General features: G+C 46.1%; 1 protein-coding gene across 1 annotated transcript in view; it reads right to left on the bottom strand.

Annotated features, from left to right (window-relative positions):
- Positions 1–19263, bottom strand: part of ctnnd2a (catenin (cadherin-associated protein), delta 2a) — a gene marked incomplete at both ends in the record, with an annotated part of 290413 nt that overhangs the window by 216928 nt on the left and 54222 nt on the right. Inside the window, one exon of the mRNA XM_080020137.1 lies at positions 7438–7550. Coding sequence (XP_079876263.1) covers positions 7438–7550 — 113 coding nt within the window. The remainder of the gene's footprint in view (positions 1–7437; positions 7551–19263) is intronic.

Genomic DNA, 19263 nt, shown 5'->3' with positions numbered 1-19263 from the left:
TCTGTGGCGTGGAATATTGCCGTAAAGCTTCCGCCGCTGATTTACATTTAGTCATTTAGCAGACGCTTTTATCCAAAGCGACTTACAAGGGAGAATGACATTCAGATTTGTGACATCGAGATAGAAGCGGTATCGGGGACTGCATCCTGGACTGCACATGGCTGACTGGAGAAAACGCTCGAAAATTTGGCTTGAATTCACAATTTAACATTTTACCATTTAATAATTTAGCATTATTTAATTTGAATAAGTTTTCCTGTAATTTCCTGTTATTTTTCTTATCATTCCTGATAAGAAGGAGTATTATTTACTTTTAAAAATCAAGGGAAAAAAAAAAAACACCTTCCTGTCACAGTTGACAGTTTACTGATTAAAGCCTAAATGTGCCAAGAATAAAGATATTATTATTTATATTTTCCATGCAGAAAATAAAAATCACCCCAATTCTTATTGAATGAATAATTCTTTCCAAACAGAGCTATTCAGGTCATTTGGTGAAAATTCCTGTAGTTATTCTTGGGGAAAAAATACTGCCTTAAATGTCAGTTTTTAATCTAATCTACGTTGTGTGTTCTCAAATGCAGGAGCTACAGTAACAGAATACAAAGTGACTGGAGGTAATGTTCTTTCCACCAGAATTGCAAATTACATTAGCCCCTAATTGAGCTCTCGATCATGGCTGAGGCCTCACAAAGAACATGGTGTAAGGCCAACTACTTGGTCGTCCGAGAGCACAATAAATAATGCTCAACCCCAAAATGATGCTGTTTTATAATTTTATTGTATTGTATTGTGTATTGTGTCATTGTATGAAAAAGAAAACCATAAGGTTATAACATAATGTTTTGGTAAATTGGCATTATAGCTTTTAGAAAAAGGAAAGAGAAGAAAAACCCAGAATAAACAACTTTGAACTGTTGGACTGAAAGTCAAAGGCACAATACCTGGATGATAATAGCCCTGCGAGATCAGTGATTATGAATAAAAACAGGATGGAAGTTGATGCTTTATCTTGTATAGTCTCCCTCTGGTCTCTGGTGTCAAGGTTTCAGGTTATCTTACGAACTGAGGCAATTTATCACAATAACTCACAAACCTGGTGAGGTATTGGTGTGTTTTATTTGCCCAGGGAGGTCAAATAGGTGGAAATAAATGAATAATAACTTAGCAAGGGTCATATTTTAAAACAAATCCATTGGATACATTTGTATAATTATGCATGTTATGTCATTTCACCTATTAATATTATTATTATTATTATTATTATTATTATTATTATTGTTATTATAATTATTATAATTATTATTATAATTATCATTATTATTATAATTATTATTATTAATATGCTGTCTGTTCAAACCTATGTAACATTTAAATGTTTTGTCAAGCAATGAGTCTGTCTCACTATCAATTGACCGCACTTCTGTAAATAAATATACAGGAACGCATCAAACCTAAATGTGAATCTGAGTAGGACGTATCCTACATGCTCCGACTGAGTCGTGCACTCAGCCAGGCAGAGAAGACTGCAGGAGTAAATGTTTCCCACCAGCTGCCACTTACCACCAACACAGGGAAAATTGATAAATCAGGGCCAGTGTGAGGTGTGAATCGCTGTGTGTTTGAGGGTGTTCCTGTGTTTGTGCGCATGAGCGCGAGAGCGACTTCGAAATTTTGGGCCCCTGCATCTCTCTCTTTGCCGCACGGCGTTGTGTCGCATGCCAACGGTTCACAGTGAGAACAGATGTTACCGATGCCCTGGGTTTTCCCGCAACACAGCGAGGCTTTATTGGGGTCCTCAGCTCTGAGAAAGAGTCCGTGACGATGCCAGAAGTGCTTTATCGAGCAGAACACAACTCGCGGGGGGCGCCCAGTACGCAAACACGGTACGCACGGCGCCAGGACACAATCGCCTATTGTGACACAAGTGCAACCCACGGGCGCCACAAATGACCTCAAAGCACACACAGGAAGTACGGAGTTGGGTCTTTTTTGTGATGGCCCCGTGCCCAGGTGCTGGTAATGGCCACAACGTTGCTGTGGTGGCTGCGGCCGGAGACCACGGGAGGCTCTCCTCTGGGAGAAAGGTGAACCCAGATCCGACAGGAAATAGCAGGAAAGCACGTTGTTTAGCTGCGGGAGTTTAGGGTTTTGCTTTCACGGGGGCCAAGCATGAAAATTGACGTCTTCCTTGTCTTGGCCTCGGACTGTCCGTCTACCGCTCTATCTGGATTTCTGCCTGCCAACCATCATTTACCTGCCAACCTACCCATTGACCGACCTATTACTTACCTAGCAACCTACCTGCTCACTGACAAAACATTTACCTAGCAACCTACCCGCTCACTGACAAAACATTTACCTAGCAACCCACCTGCTGACAGACCTATTACTTCCTATTACTAAAATCACCAACCTTTCCTACCTGGCTACTTAATTTACCCAGCTCCCTGCTCCCTGTCCTGGGTATCTGCAGGGAGCGAGTACATTTCATACTTTTTTAAGACACATTTTCAAAAGACGGACTTTTGGGCGAATTCTCTCACATTTGGTTCAGTGGCAGGCTTAGACAAAAAGGGTAGTACGAATACAAACAGAGTTCTTCTAACACGTGTTAGAAGAACTCTGTTTGTACACCTATCGAGGATCTGCAGCCGCCCCGTCCGTTTCCTCACAGGCCTCCCAAAAGCCATAATTTTCGACACCTGTTCACAGAAAGCCAGGCAGGTCGCCCTATATTTAGCTGTTGCCGTCACTTGAAACTCTGATGAAAGAAAAAAAAAAAGATAATAATAATTGTGCCGGGAATAAGTGAATAAGTGAATAAGTGAATAAGTGCCGGGACCCCCTCTGATCAATTCAGCGCTGTATGGAGGGAGCTTTCATCTGTACTTAGGGCTGAGAAAAAAAAAAGATACACTCGGTTGGAACGGGGCATAACGGATAACGTCAATCAAAATGATGAAATAAAAAAAACTGTATTCCTATCTTCAGACTCTGCGGCGAGCCCTTCCAGATGTACGCACCTGGAAGGTGCGTACATCAGCCCCGGCGACACCAAGTCGCCGGGGCTGACCCACACATACAGCCTATTTTAAAGGACGCCTGCGTCTCAAACTTTAATATGTAGCAGCATATAGTGAGCTGTCACCATAGTGGGAAAGATAAGCCCAACTTTTATAAACGTAACGGCGATCATAAAGCGATATGGATGAAAAATACAGCCTTCAGATGGGAAAAAACTCAACATCAGTCAATCAAAAAAATAAATTAATAAAAAATGGCGTCTTTAAACAGATTCATGATTTGTGCCCCCACCTGTTATATAATATATGAAGTGAATTTTAATATTATTTTAACTGACTGTCCTCGCCTGGTGGGGGGGGGGGGGGGGACGGGGGGACGGGACGCAGGCCTCGTTTTTTTTTTTTTTCGGCGCTGTCAGCGACAGGCAATCATGTCTGCAGTCCGCCGGATACACCGCGAGAAAACAAACCCTCCGCGCGGCATCAAAGCCGGGGAGCCGCCCGGGACGGCGGCGCCCGCGCGCGTGAGGGCTAATCTGCGACGTCTGACCCCGCGGGTTGAAAGGGACGACGAGGGAGCTCATCTCCTTTTGGGGGGGGTCGTGCGCCGAGGCCAACCCAGGTAATGGAGGCACGGCGGGTCGGAGGCGTTTTTTTTTTTTTTTTTTACGCCGAGAGATTCTCCGTTTCCCCCGCGGCCGCCGCCGCAGACCGCAGTTATTGAGGCGACGGGAATAATAAGTGCCGGTTGTGTTTCCGGGGAGATCCTACCTATTGACAAAATTCATAAACAAGCAGAATAAAGCTGGGACTCAGAGCGAGCGTGTTGTGGGAAATGTAGCTTTGACGGGTGAGTGCAAACGGTCAGACAAAAAGAATAATTAAGGTGGAGGAAGCGCTTCCTGACGAGCGGCGTCCCGCTGGAAAGACGGCCTTGACGCATAAGACCGAGGGGTTTAGTTAAGTCGATGGGGTGGAAACACCCCGTCTCACCAAGTCGATCGCTCTCACATATTCGCGTCGGATATTCCGCCATACTCCTAAACTCCGCTCCGGAACCCCTTCGGATAGGTTTTGACTTGCTCGCAATCAAGTGCGTCTGAATAAACCCCAATAAATCATGGAGGGGAATTGCCTGCACGTAATTGTTAATTGCATAAATCTACACCCATAAATTGGTCACGGTGGCGATGACATTAATTTGAAATGCAGAAATGGCAAATGGCCGCGGTGGAAGGATGGAGCCACGCGAAAATGTACGGACGAGACGGAGATGATTGCAGCTTCTTCCAAAGATGCAAGAGGTTTGTTTGTCACATACGTACACATACGATCATGCGATCATACGTATCTGCGCTTGCGGTAACATGGAGGAATGATTAAAAAAAAAAAAAAACCTATAACACGGCCTGGAGCAGGCGTGAATGTCATTCTGCCGGAAATTTTTAAAAGAAGCAGTCGTTCGACCGACTCATTTAATCTTCTCACATTTCTTTTATGAGATGCAAAGATAGGATTCCAAAAAAGATGTACAGTGGTTGAGCTATAGTATTTGTATATATTGCATAAAGCACTTAAATAGTTGTAATTGTGTGTAGTTCTCTATTTTGCGGCAGAGTTCAAACGCATGTTTCACAGTTAAATGTATTGTCTGAAGTGCTACTAGACTGAGAGAACTAGACTCTATAAGACAAAAAGGATTTTCACGCTATACTATAATTCACTTCACGCTATGATTGTTCGCACTTGTTTTTCTTTGGTAAAAAACGTGAGAAGAGGGGATTTGAGACCATGCCGAGGATTAAAAATATAATCAATTGTGTAACTTTTTTTTCACCCCCCGAGAGGCATTATTTTTTAACAACATATCCTTTCGGAGAGGCAGCTCGAGTCGGTTCACATCTACTTATCGCACTGTAGATCACTGTAAAGTTTTCTGTCAAATTATACTTTGGCAAAACATGCTCAACGCGGGAACTTGGGGGATAAGAAGTATTCTGAAAGTTCCACCGCAAAATAATTCTTCTGAGGCCAAAGCCGAACAAAAAACAGAAATAAATATATGTTTGGATGAAGTTGTTTTTTTCCACTCCGCTCGGCCCCCCTCAGGGCTGTACTTACGCAATATGCTGCCTGAGGGAGGGAGTGAGGAGCTGAATTTAGATAAACTCTCTCTCTCTCTCTCTCTCGCTTATGTATGTGACGGTGCATCAGAATAAGAATCAGTTTATTCCACATGGTACGCGCATGGACCAGGAATTTCTTCTGGCGAGGCTTGGTGCCTTTCACCACAGACTAACTTAGTGCCAACTTAATTAACTTTAACAGTCCGAAAAAATGGAGAATAAAAAAAACATGTAACATAATAAATGTAATAATATACAATAAAATAAAAGGTGAAGTAAAATTAAATGGAATAGAAAATAAAACAATTATCTACTCAATTATATACAAATAGCCCCAAAAAAACCCACAAAAAATCCAAAACAATTATAGTTCGATATATAAAAAAAATGCACAATACGATACTATACAGAGGATAAATTACTAACAATAGTATGTCCAATGTAATACTCAAAAAAAAATTATTATATATTTTTTTATAATAATATAATAATAATAATACCAGTGTTATTGCACATAATGTTATTGCACGAGAATTGAAAGATTTAAGTCTGAAACCCGGTAACAGGACACAACGTGAGACCCTCAGCAGAGAGGACGCCGTTCAACCAATCAATCCATCGTCCCACGCTGAATTTTTCTCACGTTTAAAAAGTTAAAAGACCACGAGGCCGGCAAAAACCGGCCGCAGCCCTCCATCCATCCCTTTCTCGTTCACTCCTGCTCTTCCTTCATGTTAAGGGCCCGATCAATCCATCACTCGGAAAACAATTTTTGGTGGCGGAAAGGTCAGACTTATAATTGGGAAACATAATGAAATCGTTTCGGCGCCGCCCCTGTGTGTGTGTGTGTGTGTGTGGGGGGGGGTGGCAACCGCGCCAATTAATGCTGTAATATTAGGGAGTTCAATTCCGTGGCTCGACCCTGGATGCTCGCTACAGTCGCAAAGCAACGTTTGTCGGACGCGTGCGCGTGTGTGTGTGTGTGTGTGTGTGTGTGTGAGAGAGAGTGTGTAGTCATTTGTAATATCCTCAGCAACACCACACTATCAACCAACTGTAAGTACTTACGCAATGCATGCTTATGCAAGTGTGTGTGTGTGTGTGTGTGTGCGTGTGTGTGTGTGATGTTTTGTACGTGTGAGTTAACACACTCAGCATCTACAACAGGTTGTGTGTGAATGGATTTGTATACGTGTGTGCGCTTGCCCCCCCCGCTACACTGCCGAAGTCTGTGCTTGTGGCATGTGTGCGTCCCTGTGTGTGTGTGTGTGTGCGTACCAAGCGTGTGTGTGGGTGTGTGTGTGTGTGTGTGTGTGTGTGTGCACGCACAAATTGGCCCGCACCCCCAGTGTTTTCCCAATCCATCTCGCTGATAAATGTACCTCGCAGTAGGAGGGGAACAATGTTGTTCTCCCATAAGATCACTCCGAGGACCTGAAGATAGCGCTCTGTGGTCGCCCTCTTTAGGGGGGGGAAACAAAGGGGTAGAGCGGTGCACTAGATATCAGCGCCGTGAGGGACCCACACGCTGCCCCCAAATGCCTCCAATTAACGTGCACGTGCGCACGTACGCCCACGAAGCTGACAAAAAAAATGTGTCGAATGATGCTGCACGTGCTAGACACCAATGGACTCGGATACAGAGATAGATAGATAGATAGATAGATGGACGGACGGACGGACGGACGGACGGACGGACGGACGGACGGACAGACAGACAGACATAGATTGGTGTACTATAATAAGTATAAGTAATAACTCATTAAAATGATGAATAAATGACATGGCAATACACTAACAATATTTAAATGGAAATTTATATAAATGTAAAAATAAACAATGAACCAGTAAACCTCTGATTCAACAAGTCAAAGTGTAGACGGATGTTTCCATCCATCTCTATTCTATTTCTAGCTATAAATCTGCAAATTCAACAAAATTAAACACACACACACACACACACACACATCCACACACACACACACACACACACACACACACACACACACACACACACACACACACGCACACGCACACTACGGTAGCAGTAGTTCTTCCAATGAAGGCCCAAAGTCATTTTCCTCCTAATCAGGACATGTAAAACCGATAAATGCGCACACACACACACACACACACACACAAACACACACACACACACACACACACATCCACACACACACACACACACACACACACACACACACACACACACACACACACACACACACACACACACGCGCGCGCGCGCGCGCGCGGTAAGCAGAGAGCAGGCGTGCGCACGTTACCTGATGCTGCTCATGCTGCCCGCCTCTGATCCCAGCTTGCATCTCTCCAGCTGAGTGGCGACGATCTGACGCTCCGCCTCCAGCTCCCTGGTCAGACGCTCAAACTGGAGCTCCTGGAAGAGAGAGGGGGAGGGAGGGGCCAAGGGAGGGAGGGAGAGAGAGAGAGAGAACGAGAGAGAGAGAGGGAGGTGAGTCTCCGTTTTTATTTCGCCGGGATTTACATTGCAGCAATTTGTTGCCGTTTACTCCCGATCTCTCGAGGGACGGCCCTTCAGAAAAGACCATCCATCAGAAGAAAAGTGTTTTGCCTGACAAAGACCCGTTGGCACCAAAGTTGCATTATAAAAAGCTTTGAAGAAAAGGAAGTTTCAAATATCACCTCTGCGTGTGTGTGTGTGTGTGTGTGTGTGTGTGTGCGCGCGCGCGTGCGTGTGTGTTTTGTTTGTTACTCACCCTTCATACCTACATATCTTTTATCGAGCACGTGTCCATCCACTTGGGGTGGGGACGTGCAATTCTCTGTCCAGCGTTAACCAGGGAGAACGACAATAACCCCCCTCGCCGTCTCAGCCTCATTCCAGATATAAAGTACCCTGTGCCCTCCTCGCCCTGATCTCTAATACCGCTCTGATTGGAAAAATAATAAGATGACTGCCGCAGTGGACCGGGAGTCAAAAGTGGGCTTTGAGAGCACCTGGGCAGTGTCCGTCCGAGCGGTGAGTGGCAGAATGGCGACTCCGCCACCGCTTAAATGAAGAGACATAATGCCCGGGGAGAGGGAGTGACGGGTGAGGGAAGGCGGCGGAGGGCGGGGAAGCGGGCCGACGCGTCTTCCGCCGAGAAGGTCTCCAGAACCAGTTGAGACTTAAATGCCTTAAATGCTTATCGTCCGGCTCGAGGGCTTCACGAGCGCCATTAATGAAATGGAAAGGCGGGTTCGAACTAAAGGTGGAGGTAAAGAAGTCGACGTTTTTAGACCAAAAAGACGTCTTCCAGAACAAGATGAGAACAAAATGACGCGGCGATCGGGGTTCCTTCAGTGTTCTCGGCGTGAGCGGCGAACTGCGCCGTTCGTCTTTTCCCCCTGGTCGCGATCGGTCCACGCGCCGTGGCGTCGCGGCGGGGGGGGGGCGACGGACTTCAACCTCCCTTTACGGGGTCACTCAATATTCTCCCGTTCCCAGGTCAACAACCGTGTTTTTCTGGGGCCGCCTCATTCGGCGTAAACAGGGCTGAATCGGAGTCAGTGTGCGTGTTTTGTTTTCCTGTATTCGTATTTTAGATCTATTTGTTTTTTCATTCGTTTCTTCTTATACGATACGAACATTTTGAACCCAGCGAAAGGGACGTTCCGCCATCTTCGGTCCACCGTGCGACCCGCTCCCTGTGTCTCCGAACAAAAAGATGACCATGTGTAGATGTATTTAGTTTGAGGGGCGCGGCACCCAGACGGCAGTCGAGGTAAATACTGTCAAAGCCCCGGTCACCGTTTGAGGAAATACGTCAGTAAACGGTCAATAAATGACATTGGGCGACACATCGCTTGAGTTGTGATTTCACTGCTTTCCTTTTTTTTTTTTTTTTTTTTTCATCTCGCAAAGCCACTCCCAGCTCCTCTCGCTGTCGATTTTGTGCTTCCCTCACCGCAGAGCTCTTATTGAGTTCTGATTCGGTATCCTGCTGACGGCGTTCTGGGGCAGGTGTTTTCTGTGATTCTTACGTCTTTTGTTCTCGCGTCTCTCTCTTGCCTAACTCCGACCTTCGTCTCTATATGTCCTGTGTGTGTGTGTGTGTGTGTGTAGGTGTTTGCAAGAATGCCTGCACTGCGTACCACTTATGTGTATCTGCACTTGTGTGTGTGTGTAGGCGCTCACGCGTGTTTGATTGTGTGTGTGTGTGTGTGTTTGTGTGGCTGGTCAGTATCCGATGCATTAGCGTTAAAAGTGGCTTAATGGTGGTCCACCATATCAGTCATCCCACTATAAGTCAGGCGGATGAGCTTCAAGCCCAAGATCTGTGTGTGTGTGTGTGTGTGTGTGTGTGTGTGCGTGTGTGTGCGCGCGTGCGTGCGTGCGTGCGTGTGTACGTGTGTGAGTGTGTGCACGCGCGTGCGCGTGTGTGTGTGTGTGTGTGTGTGTGTGTGTGTGTGTGTGTGTGTGTCTGCGTGTGCGTGTGTGTGTGTGTGCATTGCAATCAGGTTAAACACAGACACACAGCAGATCAATAGCAGAGTGAACTCCACCCGACTGAAAATGGTGGAGGCGTGTATGTCCATATGTGTGTGTGTGTATTTGTATGAGGCTGTGAGAGAGAGGGAGAGAGAGAGAGAGAGAGAGAAAGGGAGAGAGAGAGAGGGAGAGAGAGAGCGCTGTGTGCTCTGGTTTGATTGGTTTTCTGAAAGCCATTTGAGGCTTTTGAATGAGTTGATCCCCAGTCCCTATCTCTAATCTCCAACCTCAATTCCCAGTCTGCCTTATGGGGGCGCAACTCCCCACCGGCGACTCAACCCCATCTATTTCTCTCTTTTCACCCCCCCGTACACTCATTTCCTCTTACACGCAAATGTAGACCCCCGGCGTTCCCCTCGACCGCCACCCACCGTCTACATATCGGCGGACACACCCTCGTTCCGCCGCCTCCTTCCTCTCTCATCCCCCATGTGCATCCATTTGCTTTGGAACAAATACAATCAGCCCACACACCCTTTCGCTCTTGCTCCTTCTTGCTCCTTCTTGCTCCCTCTCGCTCTCCACGAAGCTCTATCTCTCGCGCACACGCACACGCACACACACACACACACACACACACACACACACACACACACACACACACACACACATCAGCGCTGCCACATTAAAATGTAGTAGTGGTCGCCAGTAGCTCATTGATCTCAAAGTTAAAAATTCTCCAGTTTGAGACAACACGCAGAGCAAAGCAACAAACAGAGCGCTGCTTTGAAAGCAGGGAAGGCGTCTCTATCATGCAGACACACACAGGGGAAAGAAAACACACTGTATACGTGTCTGTGTGCATATTCTGTAGGGCTGTAAGCGACGCAGAGTTTTGGCGATTGAATAACATTTGGCTGTTCAGTGTGAATAACAGGGAGTGACTGGGGCACATTTTGCGTGCCTGCGATTGCCGTTTTATTTTGGGCAGTAGGTTATTTTATTTTACGCCTCCTTATGGAACGAAGCAGGTGCGTGACGGGGACACTTTCTCCGTCACCCTCTCCCCCCGATCACCCCCTCTCCATGCGTAACGCACAAAAGAATCGTAACCAGTCTGCGACTCGTGCCCCGTCCCCACACTGTTTTCAGTTGTTTTACTTGGAGGAACGGTCGATCCGGATGATTCACAAATATAAAAAATATATTTATTAGTACCTTTATTTATAATTTCCCATTGAAATGTTATCCCTGCACGTTGTGTACGCTTCTATCTGTTTCATCCTGTTATTGTAATGCACACTGACTGAAAAAAAAAATACGGGGAAGTGTGTCTATGTGTGTGTGTGTGGGGGGGGGGTGCATTCCGAGAAGTAAAACACACTTTTGGACGTCGAGCGGTGTCATCCGCATATTTAAAAATGTGCAATCAACCCAGCTTCATCGATCATTTTTATCCTCTCACTAACTTTCATTTAGGTGTACTTCACCCCCTCCCGGCTTGCGTTTCTGGGGACTGACAGCATCGATCGGGGGGTGGGGGGCAATGATGGCACTAAAGCACCAAGCCAACGCCCAGAGTTTTAACCTGGTCTATTAAGCTTTCATCGGTGTAACGCTAAGTTGCAGCTTTGTTTTACAGCTAGGTGTCACGCTTCAAAGCCCCTCATTCTGCTCGCCTCCTGCGGAGTGCTTTGTCACCTTATTTCCATACAGCCCCTAACTGGTTTAAAGCCCTCAAGGAGTTGAAATGCTAATCCCAGCACTGAAGGTGGTATTATGCTAATTGATGATGCATGATGCCCCCGACGCCCTCTGAGGCAGCATGTTAAATGCCTCCGTTGCCGCGGTGCAAAAACAGCGGAGGAAGTTGTCGGGACGGTTCCTGCAGCGCGCTGAACTGTGCCATATTATGTGCATCCATCTGTCGCGTTTTTTTTTTTTTTTTTTTATCCCCTTAAATCCCCCCTTTTTCACCCCAAGGGTGCTGTATGGTGATTGATGATAATACGAGGCGTTCCCAACACAGCAACACCGGCACCCGACCGAGGATAGCAGATTATATAGAAACAAGTTAGTTCAAAAGAGAGTCGGTGCATCGGAATTTTGATGAGCTGCCACTGTGAGTGAAAAGCATTTTGAGGCGGCATTTGAAGCAACTGTAATTGACGCAGATGAGCAGGGCCGTTATGAGCGGCACATCAGGAGAGGTAGTAGATTGCGGGATCCTCTCCAACGTCTTTTGATCTAAAATGCAAATTTGTTCTCGATCGACACGAAAAAAAAAAAAAAAAAAAGACTTTTTCATGGATGCTGTTGGGGAGACCTTGGTGGCTCCCCGTTTGCGCTCCCATTTCAAGAGGTGTGTTGTGCCCCCACCCCCATAATGCAAACTGTATATTCTGGAGACAACAGTCGCTTTTGCCTGTTGCCGAGTCAAGTTTATTTGCAGTCTGTTTTGTCTGGGTACTAAACTGGCTGTTAGATAGCATTTCACGCAGCGAGAAACTCAAAGTGCATCGAGCTTCAGTGTAAATAACAAATTTGGTTGGAAAACATACAAAGCACTGTAAGACGGCGGAAAGTTGCCCGTTTAACAGCAAACTGCAAATTACTCAGTCATTGAAGCGGCTAAAAGCTCCAATGCGTGGGAAACACTCTCAAGGCGATACGCGTTATTATAATTTTTTTGATGGTTGTGGGCAGGAATACCACTAGCCATATTTCTTTCGGGGAGATTTTGTTTCATAAAATCCAACATGTTTTATCTTTTTTTCCCGCACAGTGCACAAAACTTGTTTTTCGCTGAAGGCCACTCTGAAGGGTCGGTATAGTGGTGAAGTCAAAGCAAGTCAATTCTAAAAAGGACTTAAAAAGACTAGTGCTTTACAGAATTTTGTTATTAAAGACAATAACGACACGTTCACCAACACACATACAGACAATCATTAGCTTACATATTTCCACACACACATAACACATACAGTATACACACACACCTAGATGTAAATATGCACATGCGATATGCACAAACACACATAGGCCAATCACTATGATTCATTTAGTCATTTAGCAGACACTTTTATCCAAAGCGACTTACAAGGGAGAATAACATTCAAGCTACAAGCTACATGATAGGGAATATACTACAAATAGATTTTGAGGCATCTATCTATCTATCTATCTATCTATCTATCTATCTATCTATCTATCTATCTATCTATCTATCTATCTATCTACCTATCCATCTATCTATCTATCATCTATCTATCTATTTATCTATATCTCTATCCATCTATCAGTATTAGGTACTTATTTTACCTCATGCACAGGGACCACAGTCCATCAGAAGCGGAGTCATGATGAATTGGGAGTCATTCCTTTCTCTGCTGGAGCTCCTGCTCTACCTCCCTCGGTTTGTCTCAAAGTGCACACGGTGTAGGATTCCACTGCATAATATGTGTGGGTGCGCAAATGTGTGAGTACGGGCGAGTGTGCGTGTGCGTGTGTGTGTGTGTGCAGCACACACATAAGGCACAGTCCCCCACAAAGGTCGCTATGGCAACCGTGGGCAAACCCCCCCCCCCTAGGTCATTATTTATCAGATCCTGACTCCTCCTTGCACAGGAGGAGTCCCTGGCCCCGCTGACCTATCACGTACCTACCTGCCCCGGCACATGCATGCACGCACATAAATATGTGTTGGTGTATGTGCCTGTGCATATTAATAAGCTGCTGCGATGTAGATTCCTCCACCAAAGGTTGAAGGTGACAATAAGAGGAATCTTGGGATGAAAACCGTGTCCGCTGTGGCTAATTCAGGTCTAACTTTGTATCTATAGGAGTTATACAGGGTATAAGAGGTATAAGAGAGTTACATTTAATACTTTTTAAGGCCACCTTAAGACATGTTTCAATTAAGTTCAACACAGTTTGGACAATGACTCAAGTGTTAGGAGTCAGAGTTAGGCCCAAATGTTCACTCTGACGGAGAATAACTGAATTCATTTTGAAACATATACAGTATATCCTATAATGTAAATAAAATCACAAAATATGTATAGGTTGAAATTAAGACATCATGAATTAAAATTTGACACTATTCAATGACTTTTAGGGGCATATATTTGTAAAACTGAATTTAAGACTAACGACCGGGTACAGCTGAAGCTTAAAATACTTTTTTTTTTTTTTTTTCCAAAATGAGTAGATCCATGTGACTAAACTACACCGATCAGCCACAACATAAAAACCCACCACAAATAACCACTTATATTGTGTAGCTCCCCCTCGTGTCACCAAAACAGCTCTCACCCGTGGAGGCGTGGACTCCACAAGACCTCTGAAGGTGTCCTGTGGTATTTGGCACAAAAGCCTTAGCAGCAGATCCTTTAAGTCCTGTAAGTTGTGAGGTGGGGCCCCCATGGATCGGGCTTGTTGTTCCGGCACATCCCACAGATGCTCCATCGGATCAGACCTTAACCCCGCCCATCCACATGATGTAGAAGAAAATGGGATTGTTGGCGTTTTCGGCGGTGGACATGGGTCAGCATGGGCACTCTGACCGGTCTGTGACTGTGCAGCGCCACACACATCAAGCTGCGATGCACTGTGTGTTCTGGCACCTTTCTGTCATAGCAGCATGAACTTTTTCAACAAGTTGTGCTGCAGTAGCTCTTCTGTGGGATCGGACCAGACGGGCTTGACTTAGCTCCCCACAGGCATCAATGACCCTGTCGCTGGTTCACCGCTTATCCTTCCTTGGAACACCCCAGGAACACGCCACAAGACCTGCCGTTTTGAGGATGCTCTGACCCGGTCGTCTAGTCATCACAGTGTGGCTCTTGTCAAAGTCGCTCAGATCCTTATTCTTGTCCATTTTTCCTGCTTCCAACACATCACCTTCAAGAACTGACTGTTCACTTGCTGCCTAATACATCCCACCCCTTGGCAGGTGACACTGGAACGAGATGAGCATTGTTATTCACTTCACCTGTCAGTGGTTTTAATGTTATGGCTGATCAGTGTGTGTTTAACATGAAAATCCACAGATCTCAGCGGCAGTTTGTTTTATAATCCTTAATTAAAGATTGTTTGCGGTGGTTAGACTGGGTATTAATGTGCTTTATGTAGATATACTGTACAATCCTATCCCAACCTCCCCCCGGCAACACAAACAGCCAGCGCCAGCGAAGAGCAGGTAATTCTCGCCGCATGACGGCGCCTAACATGCGTCCCCAAAAAAAGACATTTGCCCGGAATCCAACCAAATCCAATTTGGGATACGAGGATGCCATGAACATAATCGGTCCTCGTTAGACGCTCTTTAAGCGAAATATAACCAAGGGCGATGAAACGTTGGCAAACATGCGACATTATAAATTAAGGGATGACACAATGGAGCAGAATGTTGAATATATCTGCTGCATGGAAATTGTTGGCTTTGCACGTCTTTACGGCTTTTTATTTTATTTTTTTAAACGTGATTAACTGAGACTCTTCCTCCGTTTAGTTTAAAGGGTGAGGCCTAATGGCGATATAAGTCTTACTCTATTTGAGCTTAATTGTTTCACTTGTCCCTGTAAAAACAGTATTCGGGAGTGTGTGTGTGTGTGTGTGTGTGTGTGTGTGTGTGTGTGTGTGTGTGTGTGTGTGTGTGTGTGTGTGTGAGTGTGCACGCGTGCGTGTGTGTGTTAGTTTGTGTCGTCCAGCGATAAGGTCCAATCAGTGTGAAGTGGCCTATGGGCAGCCATTAAGAGTGCTTTTTTTTTTGGATGTGATACAAAGGGCTATCAAACCCCAGCAATGACCTTCTAGCTTTAAATCTCTCTCTCTCTCTCTCTCTCTCTCTCTCTCTCCCGGTCTCTCTCTCTCTCTCTCTCTACCCCAATCAATGTGGAGAAATGAAAAGAAAGAGATGAGATGAGTGGAAGGGAAAATAGGGAGAAGGGGTGCGTGAATAGCAAGTGAATGGGGACTGATAAAAAGGTCACACTCTCTCTCTCTCTCTCACTCCCTCTCTCTCCCTCTCTCTCCCTCTCTCTCACCATGGATTCTAAATGTCACATCACAGCCCACCACCGTGTTCACACAGGGGCAACTGTTGGGGATCTTCTTTTTTTTTTTTTTTTCCCCTACTTCCTTCCGCTTATCCCCTCCATTACATTTGTTTCTTCTCTTTAGTACTCTACACCTCTCTCTCTCTCGCTCTCTCTCTCTCTTTATTTTCTCAAAAACAAGTAAGAAAAAACTGGAAAAGTAAACTGACAGTCGCGACAGTTTGAAATTGAAACTCGCGGTCGCGGTTTGTTGGAGTGGAGCTTTTGTCCAGCCCTGCCGCTTCCCAACACACACAAACACACACACACGCACACACACACACACATACATGCACGTACGCACACACACACACACACACACACACACACACACACACACCTAGCCCCTTCATCTCATCTCAACTTTTCTCCTCTGTCATTTTAACGACTGTGTGAGAGGGAAGACAAGACGCAAGATGTGGATAGAAGCTGGAGGCGAGGGAGGGAGAGAGAGGGAGGGAGGGAGGGACAGGGGGGCAGAACAGAAAAGCATTGAAAGAGAGACACAGGAGACAGAGATCAGTCTCAGTTGATGAAAGTCACATGAGACCTTTCCTCCTTGGACCGACACCCGATCCACTCCCTTTGTCTGTATGTGTGTGTGTGTGTGTGTGTGTGTGTGTGTGTGTGTGTGTGTGTGTGTGTGTGAGAGAGAGTCAGGGGGGGAGAGAGAGAGAGAGAGAGATGGAGTTACCGGTGGAGGTGGGGAGACGGAGGGCGATCAGGTGAAAGATTGAACAGATTGCCAGAATAGCCGTGTTAACGAGCTTTTATCTCGACATCATGTCTAACTGTGGCTTAACAGTGTTTCAGTTACCTGCCTGAGGCTGTGTGTGCATGTGTGTACGTGCGTGTTTTTGCTTTACTACTTGTTAGGATTGGTCTCCGACACATTTTTTGAGGTGAACCAGCAACGTGTGTGTGTGTGTGTGTGTGTGTGTGTGTGTGTGTGTGTGCGTGTGCGTGTGTGTGTGCGTGTGTGTGTGTGTGTGTGCGTGTGTGTGTGTGTGTGTGTGTGCGTGTGTGTGTGTGTGCGTGCGTGTGTTGCGCGTGCATTCATATCTGCCTACAAGCGGGACTTTTGTACTGTATCTCACTGAACAACAAAGGGAAATCAAATCTGCTTTTCAATCCGCTACGTGGGCAGCGATTTGTTTGGCGCTCAAATTTTCCCGAACGGCATAAAGCGACTCCTTCGTCGTCTTGGAACAGCCGTTCGTCCTGCGACCCCCAAAGCCCGCCCCTGACGCCTCCAAAACGCAAAACGCGACGTGCGCGGTGGTGATTCGAATTCGGCCTGGGGGGCCGACGCGGTGGAATCTGAATGGCGGCCTTGAGAGCTGATCCACATTGGGAGGTGGTCAGGGACGCACAGAGGACAGGCACGCATGGAGGTCAGGGACGCATGGAGGTCGCATTTGTTTAGTCTTGTCTACTACATCAGCGGATATGCTGCTTATCCCTTTGCTCCAGCTGTGTGGAAACAGCTCTCGCAATTTACCACAGATACAATCTAATGAACCACGTTTGCCTGTGGAGATTGGTTCAAAAATAGAATTTAATAAGGGTTTGACTGTGTGCGCCTGCCAGAGCCATATGGCCGACGCCATCGCCGTGGCAACGGCTTCATTCAAAATGAAGCCGTTGAAGCCGATGACACTTTCTACCAGGGAGCCCCGCCTTTTAACATCTCCTCGCTGCGGACCGGCCGCCGCTGATCGCCACGGAGCGGGAACGTGATTCGCGGAAGCCGCGGTTCTCCGGGGAGCGCTCTTTGATCCGACGCTCTCTCCGTAACGCGAGCTGAGAGAGAGAGAGAAAGAGAGGGAGGCTCCTCGAGGGACTCGCCGCTTTTAATGTACCGCGCGTGGAATGTCTCGCAAGTTCTCCTCCAAAGAGACCAACGCTCCTCAGAACACAAAGAAAAACAAGCGAGAGGGTTAACTGGGTCCCCGGTCGCCGTGGCAACCGATATCGTTTTTTTTTTTAAGTTTGTTTTTTTTATCTTTTCGGTTTCATTCAATTATCAAAATAGACGGATAGTGTCTCCGGCCACTCAGAACACCCGGGGTGAAGAGGAAAATATAAATAAAAGTCGCTGTGTCGGGCTATTAGGGGAACGCGCTTTCATCACTGCAACACAACGCAGGCAGGAAGAAGATAAATTAAGCCCAATTCTCCCTGGAACACATTTACCCTCACAGGAGGTAAAATCAAACAAATAGAGATAAAAATAATCAGCTGTTTTTTTGTTTCGTTTTTTTTCCAGCTTTTTTCAAGAACTGAGTGGAAAGATGACGCGAGACAGACGAGGAAGTTTACCACACTAAAACGTGTAGTCCCGGGGATAATCTCCAGGTACTGTCAAGCTATTCCCACGGTTTGGATGTGGGAGTTAAAAAATACTCCATACACAGGAAGAGGTCAGGTTATATCCAAAATAATCCAGATTTTCACTCTTAAATTGAACTGGTCGACCAATACTTAACTCTGGAGGCCAGGGTTTAGAGTTAGGGTTAAAAAAAGAGGATTTAAAAGCAAAAGGAGACGCATTTGATCAGGATTTCGCCTGGGCAACAATGACAGGAGATGTTATTTAAAAGTAAATAACAGCAGCGGTAAATAGAGTTAAAAAAAAAAAAGTAATATTCTTTTGGTTTAAAATGTAATCACAAAAAAACCCCACTTTGATGACTGTGTGTTTCAAGGGGGAGTAAGCTTATTCGCTTGATACGATAACAACTGTGAATGCGGAGGATTTGGTCCCGGGGTGACTCGGGTTCCCGCGAGTTAATTGGGGAGTTCATCAAACCAGAGAGTCCCCAAGGAACAGAAGGATTTTTTTCGGTTTCCACAGCTCATCTTCTTGGAGAACGCCCTGAAAAAGAACTTTGATTCGGACCGCCGGAGGTCCCGACCAAATTCTGCGTCGGAACGGATTCCGGCCGCTCGCCTGGGCGGGCTGCTTCGCTGCTCCCACCTCCGCCCGTCGTCTCCGTGAAGGAGCCTTTCGAGTCCACCTCACTCATAAAAGTTTCACGGCCGGACATCACGCCGCTTTCAAGTTATTCCAATTCTACTTCGAGCCCATTCCACGATGCAATATTTAAAACCGCATAAAAAAACCCCAAGTACTGTGGTATCTTTCCCGTCGCCTGGTCGCCCCACGGGAGGACGTGGGTGAAAATCACATTTTAGTTTTGTTTGTTGCACGCCTTCATTTTGCGATATCGGCATGGCGGCGATATAGCCCGGTGAGCTGCCAGCCGACTCCAATAATACTAACAAATACGCACGAGGTTAAATATGATAATAACGACGTCATTAAAGTCACAAGCAGCACTCGAAAGATAGTGTGTCGCCGCGGAATACGGCGAACGCCAAATATACAGCAGCGACCGTACATACCCGGGCGGGATTCACGCACTTCTGTTGGTGCCAAGGCGGCCATCTTTAACTGAGTCAAATGAAGCTTCGTCAACATGATTCAGAACCGGTGCGATACACGTCTCTACTCACAATTTGGAGAGAATCTCCCTCTTTCTTTTTTTAAGGGAGGA

Source organism: Zeus faber (assembly GCF_960531495.2).
Source record: "Zeus faber genome assembly, chromosome: 19".
Classification (NCBI taxonomy): Eukaryota; Metazoa; Chordata; class Actinopteri; order Zeiformes; family Zeidae; genus Zeus; species Zeus faber.
Note: the sequence above shows the minus strand (reverse complement) of the source record. Positions and strands in the feature narration are given on the sequence as shown.